Consider the following 19,716-nt stretch of genomic DNA (forward strand, 5'->3'; position numbering starts at 1 on the left):
GAAACACTTACCTTCATTGAGCCACTCCCCTCAGCCTGAAATTGCTGTGTGGGATTTCAACAGAATGTGTGAAAATGGGACTTTTTTAGGAAGCAGATGAAAGCTTGCCAAAAGAGAATGATGGGACCAGACTAACCAGTCTGAATGAGTTCAGGTCTAGTAAACAACTTCCAGTTTAATGGCAAAAGAGCACCTGAAAAGATCTTTTGCAACACTTGGGAGAACTGAGCTATTTTGATGAAGTGTTTTGACTTTAAATTGGGAGTGACCATAACAATAATGTTTTTAATGGGTTTATAAAAACTCATTCTGTACTACTTTAATAACTTGTGCTTTTGAGATTGAGTTTGCCAGTTGTGGATTTCTGGGAGGTCCTCAACTAGGAAACGCTGTGAAAACCATGGGAAATGGGGAATTCTGTGTTTATTTCACCTGTCTGTCTTTTTTTTTTTACTTCATAGTTTATGCAGAAGTGTCTTAAGATAAAAAATGTTGGATTTGATGCTAAAATATCTGCAGAGAGAGATGAGGGATTTTTGAGGAAAAGTTGCTTCAAGAGGAAATTATTGTCTCTCAGTGAATTCAGAGTTTGATCTACATTGGGCAGAACAATACATGCCATGGGGCTTCAGCAAAGCCTGTGCCTGTGGAGGAGTCACAGACTGTGACCACCAGAGCTCTCTTTGAGTCACAAGAGCTCTCCTGAGCAGCACCTGGGCCCAGCTGCGCAGCCCCTTCACTCACAGACTCAGTGCTCAGCTCTTTTCAATGCTGATGATCTCAGCAATCAGCAGGGACCACTGATGCCCACTGAGGCCCTTCTCCTGCAAGCTGATGTGTGCACAGAGTCTGCAATGCTGGGATTAACCAAGAGGGGGGTGCTGGCCCCTGGGCAGGAGCCAGCACGGAGGCACCGTCAGTGAGGAAGGATTTTAACTGAGCTTAATGGAGTCGCTGTGTTTCTCCAGGGACTGCTTTGCCCTCCTGCTTCAGGTGGGAGCAGTGCCTAGGTCTGAATTTGGGAGCCTCTTTGGGCTTCTTCATGGCTTGGCTGAACCTCTGTTTGAGTTCCCTTCTCACTGGTGGAGCTGCAGACTGTGTACGACCTCAATTGAAACATCTCCTGATGGAATGTCATCGTTTGTGATGTGTCACAAGAGCGTGGCCTGTGTCCTGTGACGAGAGGCCAGATGTCCCAACCATCCTTGCATTTCTTGTGCTGCCTGGGGAAAGGAGGGGAGGATATCTCAGAGCCAATGGCCCAGTGCTGGCTGCTGGCTGTGAGTGGGAGCACAGGGAGCTCTCAGGATGGGTGCAGGGGTATGAAGCTCTTGCAAGATGGGTTTAAAGCAGAAACCTGTTGGGTTTGAGTTTGTGGTTAAAGTTCTGGGTGTTGTCAGTGGATGCTTCATTTACTGCTTCATTTGGGAACAAAGCAGTGCCTGCCTGGGATCCTTTGCCATCCCCTAGTATCCCACTGCTCTCTCCCCACATCTCCTTCTCCTCTTCCAATTCTCCTGGCACTTTCCCTGACCATGGCAGATTCCTCATCTCTACAGAACACCCCAGGCCCTCTTCGCAGGGATGTCAGACCCTGCATCTCCTCCATGACACAGCAACCCCCTGTTGCACTGGGGTACTTTGAATTCAAGCCCAGAGTCGTGTTTAAATAAGGCTGTGCATGTTGTGGCACATCTGAGCACAGCTCCATGGGGCTGCTGGTACAAGCACAGCCCTGCTGCTTGCTGCTCCTCCCCCTCTCCTAATGTAAAGGAAGGCAAGCAGGCTGCTTTTTGAATTCCATGGCTAAGAGTGGCAGGTGGACCTTTATAACAGTGAGAAATAATTGTATTGCTTTTAATTGCTTTATAGCCCCTGTCTCCTGGAGACCTTCTGCTGCTGCCAAAGCACTCAGTGACTGAAGCCAGGCTTCCAAACAGCTGGATTTGGCAGAGAAGGGGAGGTTATAGCCAGCCTCAGCAGACAGTAGCTGGGGAGCCTGCTCAGGTGGGGGCCTGCAGCTGCTGCTCCACTCCCATTAATAAATCATAATGGGAACTCAACTCAGAGCCAAGGTTCAAACAGACCACTGGTGAAATTCCTGCAGTGTGCCTGCCCAGGGCACAAGGAGCATGGAGAGGTGGGTTAGCAGAGGGTGTCTAACCCACTGATCCTTCTCCTGATTTCTGGATCCTTCTCCTGACTTCTGTACATCAAACCAAACACACATTTGGCTCTGCTGTGCCATGGTTGGGAAGGCAGTGAGGGCTGTGCTTCCCTCTGGGGTCAGGCCTGGGATGGGCTGAGGAGCTCATGGGAGCTGAGCTGGCAGCAGAGGTGAGAGGATTATCCCCAGCTGGGTTTGCTCTCTGCTCATTGCTGGAGAGCTCATACATCTGCTGCTTCCTGGGCAGGATCAGTGTGACAGATTGCACAGACAGACCTTCCTTAAGAGCATTCCCTGGAGTCAGAGGCACGGGGTGGTGCAGCACAGGGTCAGAACCTCTGCAGGGCAGCCTCTGTGTGTGTGCTGCTGCCCAGTGGAGCATGTCTTATCCTCATGCCTGGCAGGCCAGGAGCTGTGCCTGGGTCACATGAAGTTTGTTGCAGGGCCCTTTCCAAGGTCTGTGCACTCAGCAGGACTCAGCATGGAGCCCTTCTGGGTCTATGGGATGCTCACAGGTGTGATCCCATTCCAGGGAGGAGGTGAGAGCAGAGGCAGCACCTGAAACTTCCCCTTCTCTCCTGCTGTCAGAACAACTTCCCTGAGGAGGCAGTAAAGCTCTGCAGGGGCCCAGCAGTGGGACAAGCAGCTGTGAGAAGAGCTGCAGAGCCCCAGCCAGGAGCCCAGGGGTTAACTCTGCACTACAGGGCTTGAGTCAGCCCAGGCTTGAAGGACAGCCCAGCACAGAGCAGCCTTCAGACAAACAAAGTACCTTCTGCTGAGCTGGGGCACAGATAAAAGATCCCATGGCATTTCTTGTGTAGCTTGGAGGAGACTGCCAGTGCTGAAGCTGAAATATCTCTGCCAACAAACAAAACTGTCTTTAAACTCTGAGGCTGTGTGTGAGCTATTGTTGGGGACATAATGGCTTCTCTGTTTCCCTGCACAGTCATTGCTCTGCAAACACACCACTGGTCTCTTTTAAAAGTGGTTGAGTGTAAATTAAGTTCTAGAACCTGGAAAGAGGTTTCATCCATTTCCTTTTACTACCCTGAGCTGACACTTGTTTACAGAGCAGCACATACAGAAGATTTACAGCTGCTTTACCTGGATGGAGATGGGCATCTTTAGTGCTCAGGCTGAGACTCACAGATACAGGGCTTGGACAGCAAATGTGTCCAAATCTCCTGGTTTAAGGCAGGGGGTGAGGCTGGGGGGGGCTGCTTGCTAATCACCCCCCTCTAAGAAAAGTTTTGGTTTGGCTGGCCTGGCCTGTTTCCTTAGTTAGCTCAGTGCTGGCACACTCACTGCTGCCTGCTCCTGAGTGTGTGGCTGCTGCAGGGCACTGAGGGCTGCTCTGCCTGCTGAGCTCGCTCTGCCTTGGGCTGCTGGGCATCCACAGTGGGGATTGGTGCATCTGCTCTTCACCACAATTCCATGGACTGGCTTTTCTCTGAGGATGGCAGATGCTCTGGTAAGGTAAAGGACATCTTGGCTGTTGTGCTGAAGTTGTGGTAAAAACCCAGAGCTGCAGTACAAAGGGGGGAGGTGGTCTCTGAAGGCAATATGATTAATTTAGGTCTATTTTGCTGGAATGGTCTTGTAATAGAAAAGAAAATGGTCAAAGAGTAGCTGTTGAAGCTGTATTTGCTGAAGTGCCTGTCCCAGCAGGGTGGCAGTGAGTGTCCATCCCCTCAGTAGCTCTGCTCATCCCTGTGGGCACCTAGGGAGCTTCTTGGTGTTCTGTGCTCACTCTCAGATGAGCTGCAGCCCCGTGCAGCCTGAGAGCAGCTGAGTGCAGGACTGGGACACATGGGGACCTGAGCACTGGCCGTGGCCCTCTGGGAGTGCTGAGATCATTGGGAAGGTGCTCTGGCCAAGGGCCCAGGCAGGAATGGGTGCTGTGCTCACACTGTAGCTTCATCCAAGGTTGATTCCTAATGACCTAGACGTGTTTTGCACTGGTCCTTGGCAACCTTCCAGGCAGAGACTCCTCCACAGACATGGCATTTAAAAGCAGATTATGTAAAGTTATATTTTTTAATTTTTAATTTTTTTTTGTCCTGAAGATGATGTCAGCCATGACTAACAGCAGTTGTGTTCTGCTCCTTGGATTTCCCTCCTCACCTCTGCATCTGGAGGTTTCTGTGCTGTTTCCTGCCCGCTGTAAGGCAGCTCTTACCGGGTGATGCTTTGAGGATCCGAAAGGAGGTGGCAGCAGGGCTGACCATCCTGTCTCTCCCCACAGGAAGATGAAGACACGCTGTGTGGTGGTGGCAGTGGTGGCTGTGGCCCTGCTGGGGCTGGTGCTGTTCCTGGGGCTGTTCTTTGGGCTGCGCTCAGGGGACACCCACACCTACAGGAGGGCGGCCGTGGCCACCGACGCAGGGCCCTGCTCCATCATTGGCAGGTACCCACTGGGGGGTGCTCACAGGGGGCCCAGCACGAGGGGAAAGATGAGAATCTTGACTCCATGTCTCAGAAGGCTGATTTATTATTTTATGATATATATTATATTAAAAGAAAATGATATATTAAAACTTTACTAAAGAATAGAGGAAAGGATTTCATCAGAAGGCTTGAAAGGGAAAAAATGGAATGATAATAAAATCTTGTGACTGACCAGAGTCTCAACAGAGCTGGACCTGTGATTGGTCATCAAGTAGAAACAACTCATATGGACCAATCAAAGATGCACCTGTTGCATTCCGCAGCAGCAGATAATTATTGTTTTTCTTTTCCTCTGAGGCTTCTCAGCTTCCCAGGAGAAAAATCCTAATGAAAGGATTTTTCATATAATATGTCTGTGACAACCCACTCACTGTGCCCTGTCTTATTGGCTCTGACAGCTCTGGCATGAGACACAACTGCTGCTTCCCCAATGTTCAGGTGCAATCCTTGCAGTTGCCCAGCATAGATAATCAATCCCTACTCTCCTTGTAGAAAGAGGAGATCCTAATAAACCCCAGGCTTTTACCATGCTTGACCAGCTTTACTGCAGCTGCTCAGACAACATAGCAGGCAAAGATTCCTTGGATCCATAAACAATGAGAACGAGAGTTTTCTTTCTAGCTCCTTTAAAAAAAACATTTATTGAGATATCCTTCAGTTCTAGTCTCAAGTGCTGCAGATTTAAGGCTCCTGAGAAAACTGTAATTTCTTATGACAGTGTAATGAGTGTGTGTATGACAGTGTAATGAATGTCTGTCCCCACGTGTACTCTGTCACATCTCACTGTTTTCAGGCTGGTTTGGATGTGTCTTTAGCGAGGGCACACTGACCACTAAGGCTCTGTTCTCTCTGGTGACAGAAGCTCAAAGCTTCCTGAGGAGCACAGAGGCTGGGTGTGGACAGATGTGCCTGAGAGAGCCTGTCATGCAGTGCTGACAGGGAGCTGAGGCACTGTCACATGTCCCCTTCCCTTCTGCTGCACAGGGACATCCTCAAGCAAGGAGGATCAGCAGTGGATGCCGCGATCGCAGCCCTGCTGTGCGTGGGACTCATGAATGCTCACAGCATGGGCATTGGAGGGGGCCTCTTCTTCACCATCTACAGCAGCACAGGTAAGGAACAGGGCCACACACACCTGGAACAGCTGGACAACTTTATCTAAGTGATTTATCCTACCTGGAGAAGGTGAATGATGTTCACAGCCTCCGGGGGAATGTCCTCAAAATAATCGCCAAGGACCTGGCTCACGTTGGTCAGAGTCCTCCAGCAGAGACCATGGCTCTGTGCAGAGTCCAGAGCTAAACATCATCTTCCTTGCTCTGTCATTAAAGGAAAAGTGGAAATCATTAATGCAAGAGAAGTGGCTCCAAAAAATGCATCGGTGGACATGTTTGGGAACAACACACAGCTCTCTCTGAAAGGTATGGCAAAGGCTGCTTCACTGCTCCAGCATTCCCTGCTACCAGCACATCTACATTGAGAACATTTCTCATGGTTGGTTCTTGCCTACCTACAGGATTTCTCACCTAGAAATATCCTGGAAATATCCTCTTACACTATTTGCAAACTCTGGCCTGACAAAGAAGCTAAAAACAATGCCCTTTAAACTAGTCAGGGACCCCATCACTTTCTGCTTTTCACTTCATGAAAAAGCAGGTGGATGCAAAGCACTGAGTATGACCTGTTCCACATGTGCCATCTTTACTTTCCACCTCTTTGAATAAATCTTTGTGTGGATCACCTTGAGTTTTGTCAGTTCAGGTTTCCTCCCTAAATTACTTGTTGTGGTGGCTTCAACCACAAGCCCCATTAGGCTTGGGGTCTCCAGAGAAGTTTCCTAGCAGGAAAGTATTTTCTAATAAGAAATAGAAAGAAATACTAACTAGTTCTCTTCATGGTCACTCTTCTAAGCAAGAAGGAGCAGCACCTTGGAGGGGGTTTGAGCAGTGTATTAAACTTCTAGGAGATGCAAGTGAACACAGGATTGAAGCAAACTGCAACGTCACTGTGGGATGTGGAATCAATCTGTTCCAGTTGTAGTTACAACGCTGCAACAAAGTTTTGGGTTCAAGTACATCACAGTCTGTGTCCTCTCCCATGACAGCTTCTGTGTTCTGAGCAGCTTTGCTCTGGTACAGAGCCTACAGAGGGAAATGATCCCAAAACTGGAGTTACCAGCAAGAGGACAGAGGGGTTTCAGCAGTTCAGAATACATAGGCACAAATGTCAGACCAAATTATTCTGTTAATTCTCACAAGCTGAGCAGGTCACAGTACACACAAGCCCTGCCTAAAACCAGAGATGCCTGCCCTACCTCCTGCTCCATCAACCACTTCCTTTTCTTGCTGTGGGAGACTTAACACATTCCTTTTCTGCTCCAGGAGGACTGTCAATCGCTGTTCCAGGAGAAATCCGTGGCTATGAGCTGGCTCACAAACGGCATGGCAAACTGGCATGGAAGGATCTGTTTCTGCCCAGTATCAAGCTGGCAAGAGAAGGATTCCCTGTTGGGAAAGGCCTTGCTGCAGCCATCAAATCAAAAGAGGAGGCAATTGAAAGTAATCCCTTGCTGTGGTAGGTAGAGGACTTGCTGTTCTATGCAGAGAAATTTGGGGTGGCTGCATTCAATCTGGAAAGTCCCTGAGTTTGTGCAGTGCAGTGTGCATCCCCTGCAGTAATCACACTCACTGTGCCTGCTGGTGTCACTGCAGATACCTAAAGGTGCTAAATCATGGGGAATGTTCAGTCCTGACCTTTAAAGGGGGAGAAATTCTACTCCTGAAGCCCATTTGTCTGAGCAAGGTGGAATTAGAGTACGAGCTGGGATCAGCCTGCCCAATGGCAATGTATTTTCTGAATCCCTGCTTTTCCTCATGCTGTAAGTGCACCAAGCTGATCCTGCCTGCATTTGGAGTAATTGCAGAGTCTCCTTGAACATCTCATCTGCTGTCAGGCAGTGGGAATTGGATCATCTCTTACACTACAATCAGCCTTCCTCAAGCAGTGCCTCTGACCATCCACCTCTGGCAAAGACTGAGCATGAAGGGTTTTAATACTCCTCACTTCTTACAGTCAAACCCTCAGTGTTTATGTCCAGCCCTGATGAATCATGCTGAATTCTCTCTTTTCCTTAAAATCTCTGCCAGCTGCAGGTTTGTTTGCTATCCAATTGGTAATGTACACCCTGCCCTGTCCTTCAATCAGGCAGGTCCACAGCAGCACAATCATGATCCATCATGGGGAGCTAGAGAGCTCTACCTTAAGAGCTCTATCTACCTTAAAGATCTGTCAGACAGGGACTGAAACACTTCTGGATTTACTGGGAGCTTTGAACCTCATAGCTTAATAGGCTGTGCTCTGAACTGCACTGCTGAGTCCAAGGACTGTGGCCCCTCCTTTGCATCTTGAGGCACTTGTTGGCCCCTGGGGTGGGCAGGGAGGGGGGTGCCATGGTGAAAATCCCTGCTGCAGGCTCCATGGAGCACACTGAGCTTGTGGAATTACAGGTCAGGAAACACTGCTCAATTTTGTGTCCCAGTGCCAAGATCTGAGGAGCCCTGGGCCATGGCTCAGGCAGTTTCCTTCTCTCCAAGAAGCACCAAGCATGAACACCCATGCTGGTTCAGCTGCCACTGACACACATAGTTCTGAACTTATCCCTCATATCTGATCTTCTCCATCTCCTTTCTCTGCTAGTGAAGTGTTCTGCAAAGGAGGGAAAATCCTGCAGGAGGGTGAAACCATCAAGATGCCCAAACTAGCCAACACCTACGCCACTATAGCCAATGAAGGAGCAGATGCCTTTTACACAGGAAGCCTGGCAAAGCAGATCATTGCTGACATCCACAAGGCAGGTGAGAACCAGGACACCCTTCCCAAGCAGCAGGAGTGACCACACTGCTCAGAGCCCCAGGAGGAGCCAGTGACCTGCAGAAGCCTTGGGAGAGGCCAGCCCTGAAATGCTGCCTCTGAGATCTGTGGCAACAGGACACCCAAAAGAAGCACTTTAACAGATGTGTTTGAAACTCAGAAATGGAGAGTGTTTGCTGTGCATTTCTGTGCCACAGAGCCTCCCAAGTCTGTGCAGTTCAGGCTGTTCAGAGAGCCTGGATCCCACGAGTTTGTGCCTAAAACGTTGCATCCGTGGTGGTCCTGTGAGCTCTGAGCTGTTTGATCTCTCGGTGCCACTAGATGGTGGCAGTATCCCACCCTCACCAGCCAGCACTGGCTAGCTTGGGGAGCTTCCTGTGAGTAATTCACTGGCTTCATCTGTGGTGGATAATTACTTACTCTCTTTCCCCTTCAGATAAGAAAGGTGAAGGAACACTCAAATTATTCTACCTGTGGGGTGCCACAAAGCATCTGCACCCAAAACTGCATCTTCCTCTTGTAAACAGAATTCTTAAGGACATTTTGTAGCCTGACACTGCTGGTGTCTTTTGTAAAAAAAGATGGATCACCAAAGTTGTGTCTGCTGTAAATCAGCCCAACTTTGTGCTAAACTGTCTGAGCCTGAGATGGATCTATCAAGGAGGAAATCTCCTGGGCACACATCTTTGCTTTCCTCACCTTGTTACTTTTTGGATTTGTCCATGCTGTGATTCATGGTGGTGGAGCATGACCTCCCCTTCCCACCAGAGATGACATAAACCCACATCTCTAGTTTCCTTCTCTTTCCAGGGGGAATTGTCACATTGGAAGACCTGAGGGACTACAATGCCACAGTGATTGAGGACCCCATACAGATCAAACTCGGGGAGTTCACCCTCTACACACCCAGTGCCCCCCTGAGTGGCCCAGTTCTGGCCCTCATTTTGAACATACTGAAAGGTGAGAGTGCCACAGAGCAGTGCCCCACAGGCACCAGGAGCTGGGAGAGCTCCAAAAACATCACCTTTTTTGGGAGAAACAAGGCCTCCCTGATAGACCTCCAGCAGGTGAGAGGTCTGAGAGCCCAGGAGAGATCAGAGATGCAGAAACATTCCTCCTCTGCTGTAAACTCAGGGATGTTGCCTTCCTACCTAAATTACAGGTGCAAGAGGAAAATTATTCTCCTGGTGGGGGAGCTTCCCTGATACCTGTATGGGTGGAACCTAACATGTACTTGAGGCTTCTTTGCAAGTACAAATTCTGCTGGTGATTCCCACAGTGCTCAAAACTACCAGAGCTCCTGAGCTCTCCATGTGGAGATGAGGACGGTCCAGTGCCTGCATCTCTGTAGACATTGGGCTTCAAGGTTATACATTTGACACAGGTGCATTAGCAATCCATGGACCCTGTGCTTTGTGTTCACAGTTGTTTGTGCTCTGTTGCCAGGATATAATTTCTCTGCTGCCAGCATCAAAACCGTGGAGGAGAAAGGTCTGACCTACCACCGCATCGTGGAGGCCTTTCGCTTCGCCTACGCCAAGAGGACTCTGCTGGGAGACCCAAAATTTGTCAACATTACAGAGGTACCTGGCAAAAGTCTTTTCTTTCTGCAACACCAAAGTTGACTGGAACTTGGCTTAAAGTTTTTGGTGACTCCACTTTGTCAGGCATCCTCTGTGCCACTTGCTGTGACAGGCACTGAAACAGCTCTGAGTCAAAAAGTGATGTCCCATGTGGCTCATGGCTGAGCTGTCAGGGCTATAAATGGAGGCAACCTTCCTGCTGGAAGGAAAAGCAAACTCCTCAATTCACCAGGAGAGCTGGAGTACATTTAGGTCTAACCCTGCCTGCTTTTATAGTGTTTGAAGCCTTATTCACTATATTCCCAGCACCTTTGTGGCTCTCTAACCAGACTTGCCTGTAGTAAAATGGAGCAGCAGATGGGAAGGGATGAGACTGCTTGTCCCAACTTTGCATTTTGGGCTTTACTTCTGTCCTGAAAAAGCAGCAGACTCTGAGCCCAGCCTAGCTTGTTGAACACAAATTTTCAACATACAGAGCTCTGGTCAGACCTTGCCTTGTCCCTCTCCCATCCCATTCCTCTTGTCCCTGAAGCAAGTGTAGCCCTGCTTGCCTCACAGCAGTGTGGAGGCAGCTTTCCATAGCACTGCAATAATGGATGCTGATCAACTTCTGCAGAAAGGGGTGACTTTAACAGCTGTTCCTGTGACAGCTTAAAAAGATCTTTTGCTACAATGTCCATCTTCCAAGAAGGAAGACTGTCGCCATGATATTTTATGAAAAATCCTTTTGCCAGGATTTTTTCTCCTGAGAAGCTGAGAGGCCTCAGAAATTATATGTAAACAATAATTCTCTGCTGCTGTGGAATGCAGCAGGTGCATCTTTGATTGGTCCATGTTGGTTGTTTCTAATTAATGGCCAATCACATTCAGCTGGCTCAGACTCTCTGAGAGTCATGAGCTTTTGTTATCATTCCTTTCCTTTCCTTGCTTGCCTTCTGATGAAATCCTTTTCTTCTATTCTTTTAGTATAGTTTTAATATATCGTTTTCTTTTAATATAATATCATAAAATCATAAAATAATTATATATCATAACACATCATATATATAATCATATATCCTAAAATAATAAATCAGCCTTCTGGAACATGGAGTCAAGATTCTCATGTCTTCCCTCGTCCTGGGACCACCACAGGAAGGCCCCTGGGGAGAAACTGTAGCCTCACTGCTGGAATTTTAAGTATTGGATATCAGCCTCATGAGAACGTGTCTCAGTCTGCTGAGTGAGTGCCCTGGGTTTCTCTGGCAGGCAATCAGGAACATGACATCCGAGCTGTTTGCAGACAATCTGCGGAGGAAGATCACAGACAGCACCTCGCACCCCGTGGAGTACTACGAGCCCGTGTACTACACTGGAGACAATGCCGGTACATCCCACGTCTCCATTGTGGCTGACGATGGCAGTGCTGTGTCCGCCACCAGCACCATCAACCAATAGTAGGAGCTCAGACATTCCTTCCCTGTAGGCCTTTGCCGTCTTCCTCGTGCTGGTTCTGGGTGTCAAACACCTCTGAGCTGTCACCTCTGGGGCGGGGCAGGGGTCAGTAGTGCTGGGGATGGGCACTTCTGCTGAGCCTGCAGGTCAGTGCTCGACACTGAGGCCTCGTGCTTGTGTCCTCTCTCTTGTTCAATTCCACCACAACGCTGGCTGCATCTGGATCTTCTCATAAGCAGAGCTATTGCTGCTGGTTCTGATTTCCCAGGCTTTTGGAAGGAATTTGAGCTAATACAGTTGGCCTGGGAGTGCAGTGTTTGGCTGTGAGTGCTGTCAGAAAGAGCTCTGTTCACATATATGGCCTGGAGCCAGGGTGTGAAGCTTATTTTTATCCATAGAAAATGTCTCCAGCTTGACACATCTAAGCAAACCCCCAGTCATTCCCAAATGTGCCAGCCTTGGAGCTGTGCTGCCTCTGAATGGAGCGCAGTGCTGCCCACCTGCAAGGGGCAGTAGTTGTGCTGAGGTGCTGTGCTCGTTTTCCCCAGGGGATCCTCTCAGGAGAGGTGTAGGAAGGGCTCTGGGCTGCCTTTCCTCTGTGTGTAGCTGTGTACTCACAGTATTAACTGCTTCCTTCCCCCTAGGGGGAACAGAAAGTCCTTTACAATGGGAGGGAGTGGAGCGTTACTCCAATCAAATCCCAGGTTTACATTGCAGTAAATTCAGCTGAAGCTCTGCCTGGATTTGCTGTGGGTTTGACCTGACTTTGACAATTTGTTTTCTCCAGCTTTGGCTCTGATGTACGATCCAACGTGAGTGGAATCATATTTAATGATGAAATGGATGACTTCAGCTCACCTTACATAATCAATGGATTTGGGATCCCTCCTTCTCCAGCGAATTTCATAGCTCCAGGTAGCTGTAAACTGCATTCCTGACTCAGTCTTTTGGCTGCATTGTGCATGCTCACACTGCAGCATCTGTGCCATGGGACACAGGCCTGGGACCTGCAGGGGACAGTGGTGGGAGAGAGTCAGGAAGGAGATGAGTGCAGGGGATGGTGGGATCCCCAGGGGCTGAGCAGGACACGAGCTGAGTCAGGAAGGAGGATACTGAGGCTCTGGGCTTAGATGTGGAGCAAGAGCTGGAAGTTTGTGAGCTGCAGGTAGAAAGCTGAGCCTCTGTGTTGCCTCTGTGTCCCCAACAGGTAAACAGCCAATGTCCTCTATGTGCCCCTCCATTTTGGTGGATAAAATGAAACAGGTGAGGATGGTGGTCGGTGCTTCTGGAGGAACAAAAATAACTACAGCAACAGCACTGGTACGTGAGGGTGAGGGCAAATGGGGCCAAATGGGAGAGGCAGCATTTGGGGGGACTCCCATCTGCACCTGTGACAGGATCATGGCTGTGGCTCCCTGCTGGGGGCCAGGGGCTTGAAAAGGAGGTTCCTGCCTGGCATTCTGAGGGCCAGACCTCCAACACCAACTCCTGCCAGGGCTACAAAAGGTCTGCTATTAAATTGCCCCCTTTAGTGACTCCAGTGCCTCCTTAATGATGTTTTTTCTCTGGCAAGTTGTTCTTACCACTTGCACAAGATTTGCTTTGAGTTCTGTTCTCTGAGTCTCCGTGAGCCTATTTACCTAGTTTAGAGTTGTTCCCATCCAAAATCCCAAACTTTGGATCAAAGTCCCACAGAGAAGCTAAATGAGAACTCAGCTCAGGCACAGTGTCAGGCAGGGCATGATAGGCAGGGCATCTGTGAGCTGCTGTGGCAGCAGCACCAGGCTGGATCTGGCCTTTTTGCTGAGGTAGAGGAGAATTCTGTAAAAACCACTACAAACAATTTCCTAAGCCCTGGACTCTGGGTGTTCTCACTTCCCAGCAGCTCCAGCCTGCAGTTCAATGGTGCAGAGAGGAGCCAGGCCCAAGGGAACTGGCTGTACAATAGCAGGAAGATGTAGGTGTGTTTGCTGAGGTGACTGTTGTGTGCTTGGCTCCAGCAGCATAAACCCAGCCACCATGGCCTGGGGATCTCATCCTTTTGCTGTGTTAATTTTAGTCACTCATGGTTTCTTTGTGTGGGAATCCCCTAAGCATATACAAGCTGCAATGTACCTGTGTTTTGCTTGGCCAAGAGAAGAACCACTGAAAGCCACATAAACCAGAAATGGTGCCTTTGGTGTGCCCTGTGAGCATCCTTGAGGCACCTCTGCCTGTGTGGCTCCAAGGGTCAGACTTCTCTGAACACAGTAATTAACATTAAGGCTTTTTGCTTCTCACAGACAATCATGAATTCCATCTGGTTTGGTTATGATGTGAAGAAAGCAGTGGAGGAGCCCAGAATTCATGATCAGCTGTTTCCCAACATCACGGAGCTTGAGCAGCAAATAGAGGAGGTTGGTCTCACCAGAGCCATACATGAACTTGTATGAGCTGGGCCCCTGGTGCTGGGAGGGCAAGCACTGTGGAAAACCAGCAGGTTTGGCCAAATGTTCCTAGGTGAGCAGCAGTGAAGCTGGTCCAGGTCTAATGCTGGGTCACAATAAGCTGTTCAAAGTGCACCTTCAGTCTCAGTCACATGGGTGTGAAGCCAGTGCATTGAAGAGTGAATGTGTCTGAAACTGAGCATCTGCTTGCAGTGATGCTTGGCACAAAGGAATTGCAAAACAGCAAACCACGTCAGGGCCCAGAGCATCCAGCAGTGTCAATCCAGTCAGTCTCAGGGAACTCTTGTCCTGTTGTGTAACCTCATGATGAATCTGGAAGGCCTGGCCCAGAGCTAGCAAGGGGGGATGCCCAGAGGGACCTGGGAACAGACTTGAAAATATATTCACAGTAAAAGTGTCAGCACAGTACATTCAGCTGGAGAGCTGATGGCAAGGTCTGCCCTGCTCTCCAGACCACTCACCTGAGCTGGCAGCTTCATTCACCCTGAGCACCTGCACATCCCCAGAGGCCTGAGGCAGGCACATGCTTTGTACATCTCTCATGCCTCTGTATCTGCCTCTTTGTACCCATCTCATATCTCTGTGCCTCTGTATTTGGGAAAACAGTCCTACATAATGCAGTTTTATCAAACTCTGCAGAAGTTCCTCTGTTAATAAGCTTCTCATGAAGATAACAGCTGAGGTATCTGCCAGCACTGGGGAGGGTGCTCTGCTCTCTACAAGTCCTGTGTTCTCCACCACTGCCAAACAGGATCCATCAGTCCTGGCTGTTAGTGTGTGAATCTCTGTGACCAAGAATAGTATTGGTAACCCACACTGAGCACCACACATATCAAATTCTGAATTCCACTTCTTCAAAAGTAGGGCATCCCAGAAAGCAAAGGGAAGAGGAGGAACAACACAGCCCTATGCAACACAGGCCCTGAACACCTGGCTGGTTGTGGGGGATGCAGGGGGCAGGGTGCAGCAGGTGCAGTGCTCTCACCCAGCTGTGCATGGCAGGGTGCAGCAGGTGCAGTGTTCTCACCCAGCTGTGCATGGAAGGGCATTGAGCAGGTGCAGTGTTCTCACCCAGCTGTGCACTGCAGGGATTGAGCAGGTGCAGTGTTCTCACCCAGCTGTGCACGGCAGGCTGCAGCAGGTGCAGTGTTCTCACCCAGCTGTGCATGGCAGGGTGCAGCAGGTGCAGTGTTCTCACCCAGCTGTGCACGACAGGGATTGAGCAGGTGCAGTGTTCTCACCCAGCTGTGCATGGCAGGGATTGAGCAGGTGCAGTGTTCTCACCCCGCTGTGCATGGCAGGGATTGAGCAGGTGCAGTGTTCTCACCCAGCTGTGCATGGCAGGGCATTGAGCAGGTGCAGTGTTCTCACCCCGCTGTGTGTTGCAGGGATTGAGCAGGTGCAGTGTTCTCACCCCGCTGTGCACTGCAGGCATTGAGCAGGTGCAGTGTTCTCACCCCGCTGTGCACTGCAGGCTGCAGCAGGTGCAGTGTTCTCACCCCGCTGTGCATGGCAGGGCATTGAGCAGGTGCAGTGTTCTCACCCAGCTGTGCATGGCAGGGCATTGAGCAGGTGCAGTGTTCTCACCCCGCTGTGCACTGCAGGGCATTGAGCAGGTGCAGTGTTCTCACCCCGCTGTGCGTTGCAGGGCATTGAGCAGGTGCAGTGTTCTCACCCCGCTGTGCATTGCAGGCTGCAGCAGGTGCAGTGTTCTCACCCAGCTGTGCACTGCAGGGCATTGAGCAGGTGCAGTGTTCTCACCCCGCTGTGCGTTGCAGGGCATCGAGCAGCAGCTGAGGAAGAGGAGGCACGGCACGGCGCGGGTGAGCGGGGGTGCAGTGGTCCAGGCCATCCTCAGGACCGAGCGCGGCTGGGCCGCCGCCTCCGACTCGCGCAAAGGGGGATTCCCTGCGGGCTACTGACCTGCCTCAGCTCTAGTGACACCAAGGTGTGTTTGGGGGGAAGATCCTTTAGATCTGCAACTCAGGGACTTCTCACAGGAAAGAGAACGCATTTACCTGTGATTCTGTTGATGGAACTGGGACAGTTCTCTACAGCCATGACCGAAGTGCCTCATGCCACAGCCGTCTGCTAAGACAGGTGCGTCCACCAGGACGTGCAGTGCTTACTTGAAGAGTCTGTTCTGCCTTGAAGAGTTTGTTCCCTGCCTCCTCTCCATCCCACGAAGACAGATTGGGTGCCCAGTTGCTCACTCAAGCTGCAGGAAGCGTTTCCCCTGCACAGTGTCAGCTACCAGGAATGTCCCTGTCACTGCTAGAGAAGATATTTGTTTCCTGTTGAGTAGGTGGGAGTTACAGGACCCTGGAGCTGGGTTTTCTAAGTTACAAACTAATAGGTCTGTGCCATAGCAGGAAGCCCAGCTCTAGACTGGGATAAGCCAAACTCACCACTCTGTTAACAAAAGATGTTTTTGCATTTCACCCGGTTGATTTTTGGAGATGAGGGGGGAAATGGGAAAATGGCTTCAAACTTTTTTATATTTCTGTTGAGAAGGTCTAAAGGGAAGATGCTACCTGTAAAACTCTGAGCACAACTAAAATAAATAAATATGGAGTCACACATTTTCCTTGCCTGCACAGTTGCTGCAAGAAGGGATGGTGAGAGTCTGTGTGAAAGAAGCTCTTCTGAGACTTTTGTTTTTTCTTCACTGCTTTGATGAAGTCACGAGTAAGCAACAATAGTCACATATTCAAAACAAGCTTGTTTTTCTCCACTTTGCTTTTTATGATGTCATACTGCAGGTGTGAAATAACAGAGTTTGGGGAAATGAAATTTCAAAAAAATTTCACTGAAATTTTAATGAAATTTCTAAAAGGCACACTGCAGCTACTCTTGTTTAAAGGTAAGTTACTATTAACCAGACTTTTAAGGACCTCTCAGAAATCCCTGTCTGATATGGAGCAGCTGAGAGTGTTTGTACCTGCATGAGAGGGTTTGGTGCAGGACCAATACATCACATCACATAAACTTAGCCCAAGATCAAACCCAAATGATCCAGGGGTTGTCATGCTCTAGTGGTGTTCTTGAAATCCTTGATACACACGTGGCACTAAGTTAGCTCATCTATTTGGCTTGTTGAAACTTCTTGTCAGTTTGTAAGGACCTTAAAATACAGAAAAGAAAATGAAAGTCTGAAGTTTTAGGCATCATGCAGCCTCTTTCCTAGAATTGTCTGGAGTTAAGCAGAGCCCAGTTTCACAGAATAAAGTGAGAGCTAGATGATGCTTAAATCAGAGTCATAACTTTGACATACATGTTTGCTTATATCATTTGACCCAAATGAGTGGCTTTTACCAAACGTGTCCTGGGTGTGCTCTGGCTCCTTTTCCTGAGCTCTTACTGGTGGTGCTGCTTTAGGAGCAGCAAAGGCAGTGATTGTAAATGACCTCTAGTCACCGTGTTCCCTCTTGTTCCCTCAAGAGACCAGTTTGGGGCCAAGCCTGTGTCCCCTTATTGCCAAACTAGGAACTTTCACTTTTCCACTTCTTGTAATTTCACTTCTGGTGTTCCTCAGTGTCAGGCTGCCTTTGGAATTGGGACTAGCTGAGTTCTTTCTTGGCTAGGTGCATCCTGGGAAATAAAGAAAATTACTGCACAGCAAAATAAGCTTATTGGAATCTTACAGTCACTACAGTTAGTCCAAAATAGGAATGAAATTGATTTCTGGGAAGTGCCTGATGACAATCCTGATTTCTGATACAGGTCTGAGTGGCTGTTGCTAGGCTGCATCTAATGGTTTGTGGTGCAGCAATTGTTCTCATGTTCCTGAATTTCCTCTTTCTAGTCAGAAAATCCCCCTATTATTTATTATCTGTGTTAAAAAGCTTCCCCTGTGGAAAGCTTAAAACACTCATAGTTACAACTGTTCTTATAAAATGCATTTGAATTCTTGGCTCTGCAGAAGTTGCTTTGTTTGGTTGTTTCTTAGCAGTAGGAAAAAGAAAGGAAGAAAGAGGAATTGTTAAACTGGGCTACAGCTGCAGAGGAAGGGTTTGTTAAACTGAGCCACAACTTGCACTTACTCTCTGTTTTTAAAAAGCTGTGGATACTTGTGCGAGCTGTAGTTATCTGCATTTCATTTGGACATATCTGTACACAGAGCAGGCACTTCTGCCACCTGCTTGGAGACCACATCCCACTGCTCACCCTGTGCTGGGGCTGTCTGTCAGCCAGATGTCAGGCACTGGTTCCTGCTGTAAAACTCCAACTGCACCTCCAGGCTGCAGCTTATGGGATGTTTCAGCTGCAGGGAAAATCTGGCTAGGATGAGAGGGAATGCCTTTAAACTGAAAGAGGGTACATTTAGGTTATATATTAAGATGATATTCTTGGCTGTGACAACAGTGAGGCCCTGGCAGAGGTTTATCCAGAGAAACCCTGGCTGTGCCTGCCTGGAAGTGTTCAAGGACAGGTTGGATGGCACTTGGAGCAACTGGGTTTAGTGAGTGACATCCCTGCCCATGACAGGGGGCAGAACAAGATGGTCCCTGAAGTCCCTCACCATTCCATGTCCCACCTTTTAATGCAGCCACCTGGCTCTGCTCCTGGAGGCACACAGTGTGTGGATGAGGGCAGGGAGAACAGGACACATTCCATGGCTGATTCCAGCTGATGTGAAAGGAAGCTGTGCCATTAAAAGGCAATTCAGATGATGAGCTGTAGAGTTCACCTCTTGCCCCTGCTCTTCAGTCTGATATTAGTACAAGTTTCTTTTGGCAGCCATCCAGCCTCTGCAAGGGAACAAAACTCAGCTGTGAGAGACAAGTGGCACGAGCTGCACTGCTCCTCAGCTTCTCCAGCAGCATCTGAGGCTCCAGAATGAACAATTGTTACTGCTGGAAACACCTGCATGGAGTCCTCTGTGCTTGTGTGATGGGGTAGGCAACAGGTTTAGAGGAGAAAATCACAGACAGGTACAAAAACACTTTATTGAAAGTATAACTTAAAGACTTCATTAGAAAATAGAGCAGCCTCTGTACAATGCTGCTTTAAAAGTCCACGTACGTTGATTTCAGTACAAAAATAATGCTCTCTTGTTGGGAGGAACAGGAATGTGGAGAGGCCAAAGTGAGAAGCTCTTGACCCAAACAGATTTCAGCAGCAGTGAGGAGGTGGCAGGGCAAGAGCAGAGATGACAAAGCAGGTACAATCTCAGCTTCCCCAGGTATTCTGCTAGGAAGGACTGCAGGACTGGAAGTCTCTGCTGTGCTGAGGGATCTGCACTCCCATTCCCTTCTGTCCGCAAATCAAATCTGTGATGGGTTTTTAAACTGCTTCAGTGGCTCACTTGCAAAGTTAATAGCAAAGCAGTTAAACTGCAGTGAGTACTGGACTAAAGATAATATTCCCATGTCTTTGTGGTGGGAAAAAGCTGTGATATTGCTGCACTGGAAAGGTGATAGGCTGGAGTGCTGCAGGGAGTGCTAAGCTGTGTCAGAAGCAAAGGTAATGGAAGGTAATGGCACTTTGTAACTCGGTGACCTGGTTTTTCTCAGTGAAACACGATGGGGAGGGACCAGAGTTCTGCTGAAGGTGGCCCAATAGGGAAGCTGGGAGTGCTCTCCCTGTCTCCAGCCAGTGGCACTCTCAGTTGCTCCTTGTAAACTCCCAGCTCAGTGGGGTTAGCTGGAAATAACCCCGGATCTTGCCAGCGACAGCATCCGGTCTGGGCTGTGTCTGGGGCTGCTGCAGACATGTCTGGCGCCTATCAGGGCTTGCCCTGTCAGCTGCTATTCCTGACACCACC

The 19,716-nt window shown here is 49.1% G+C and overlaps 1 protein-coding gene across 5 annotated transcripts in view; it reads left to right on the plus strand.

The window, feature by feature from the left end:
* GGT1 (gamma-glutamyltransferase 1) overlaps window positions 1-16,531 on the plus strand; it is a 31,969-nt gene extending 15,438 nt beyond the window's left edge. For 3 of the 5 annotated variants that reach the window (XM_036393563.1, XM_036393565.1, XM_054516811.1), the window contains 12 exons: window positions 4,413-4,574; window positions 5,600-5,727; window positions 5,947-6,036; window positions 6,997-7,189; window positions 8,312-8,469; window positions 9,296-9,445; window positions 9,932-10,068; window positions 11,317-11,504; window positions 12,290-12,417; window positions 12,710-12,822; window positions 13,785-13,898; window positions 15,728-16,531. In XM_036393563.1, coding sequence (XP_036249456.1) covers window positions 4,413-4,574; window positions 5,600-5,727; window positions 5,947-6,036; window positions 6,997-7,189; window positions 8,312-8,469; window positions 9,296-9,445; window positions 9,932-10,068; window positions 11,317-11,504; window positions 12,290-12,417; window positions 12,710-12,822; window positions 13,785-13,898; window positions 15,728-15,871 — 1,705 coding nt within the window. In that variant the 3' untranslated portion in view covers window positions 15,872-16,531. Of the gene's footprint in view, window positions 1-3,507; window positions 3,644-4,412; window positions 4,575-5,599; window positions 5,728-5,946; window positions 6,037-6,996; window positions 7,190-8,311; window positions 8,470-9,295; window positions 9,446-9,931; window positions 10,069-11,316; window positions 11,505-12,289; window positions 12,418-12,709; window positions 12,823-13,784; window positions 13,899-15,727 lie in introns of those variants that run through there. The other 2 variants (XM_036393566.2, XM_036393564.2) reach the window with 2 other exon arrangements.
* Window positions 16,532-19,716: the final 3,185 nt, after the last annotated feature.

This window comes from Molothrus ater, chromosome 18, assembly GCF_012460135.2.
Source record: "Molothrus ater isolate BHLD 08-10-18 breed brown headed cowbird chromosome 18, BPBGC_Mater_1.1, whole genome shotgun sequence".
Taxonomy (NCBI): domain Eukaryota; kingdom Metazoa; phylum Chordata; class Aves; order Passeriformes; family Icteridae; genus Molothrus; species Molothrus ater.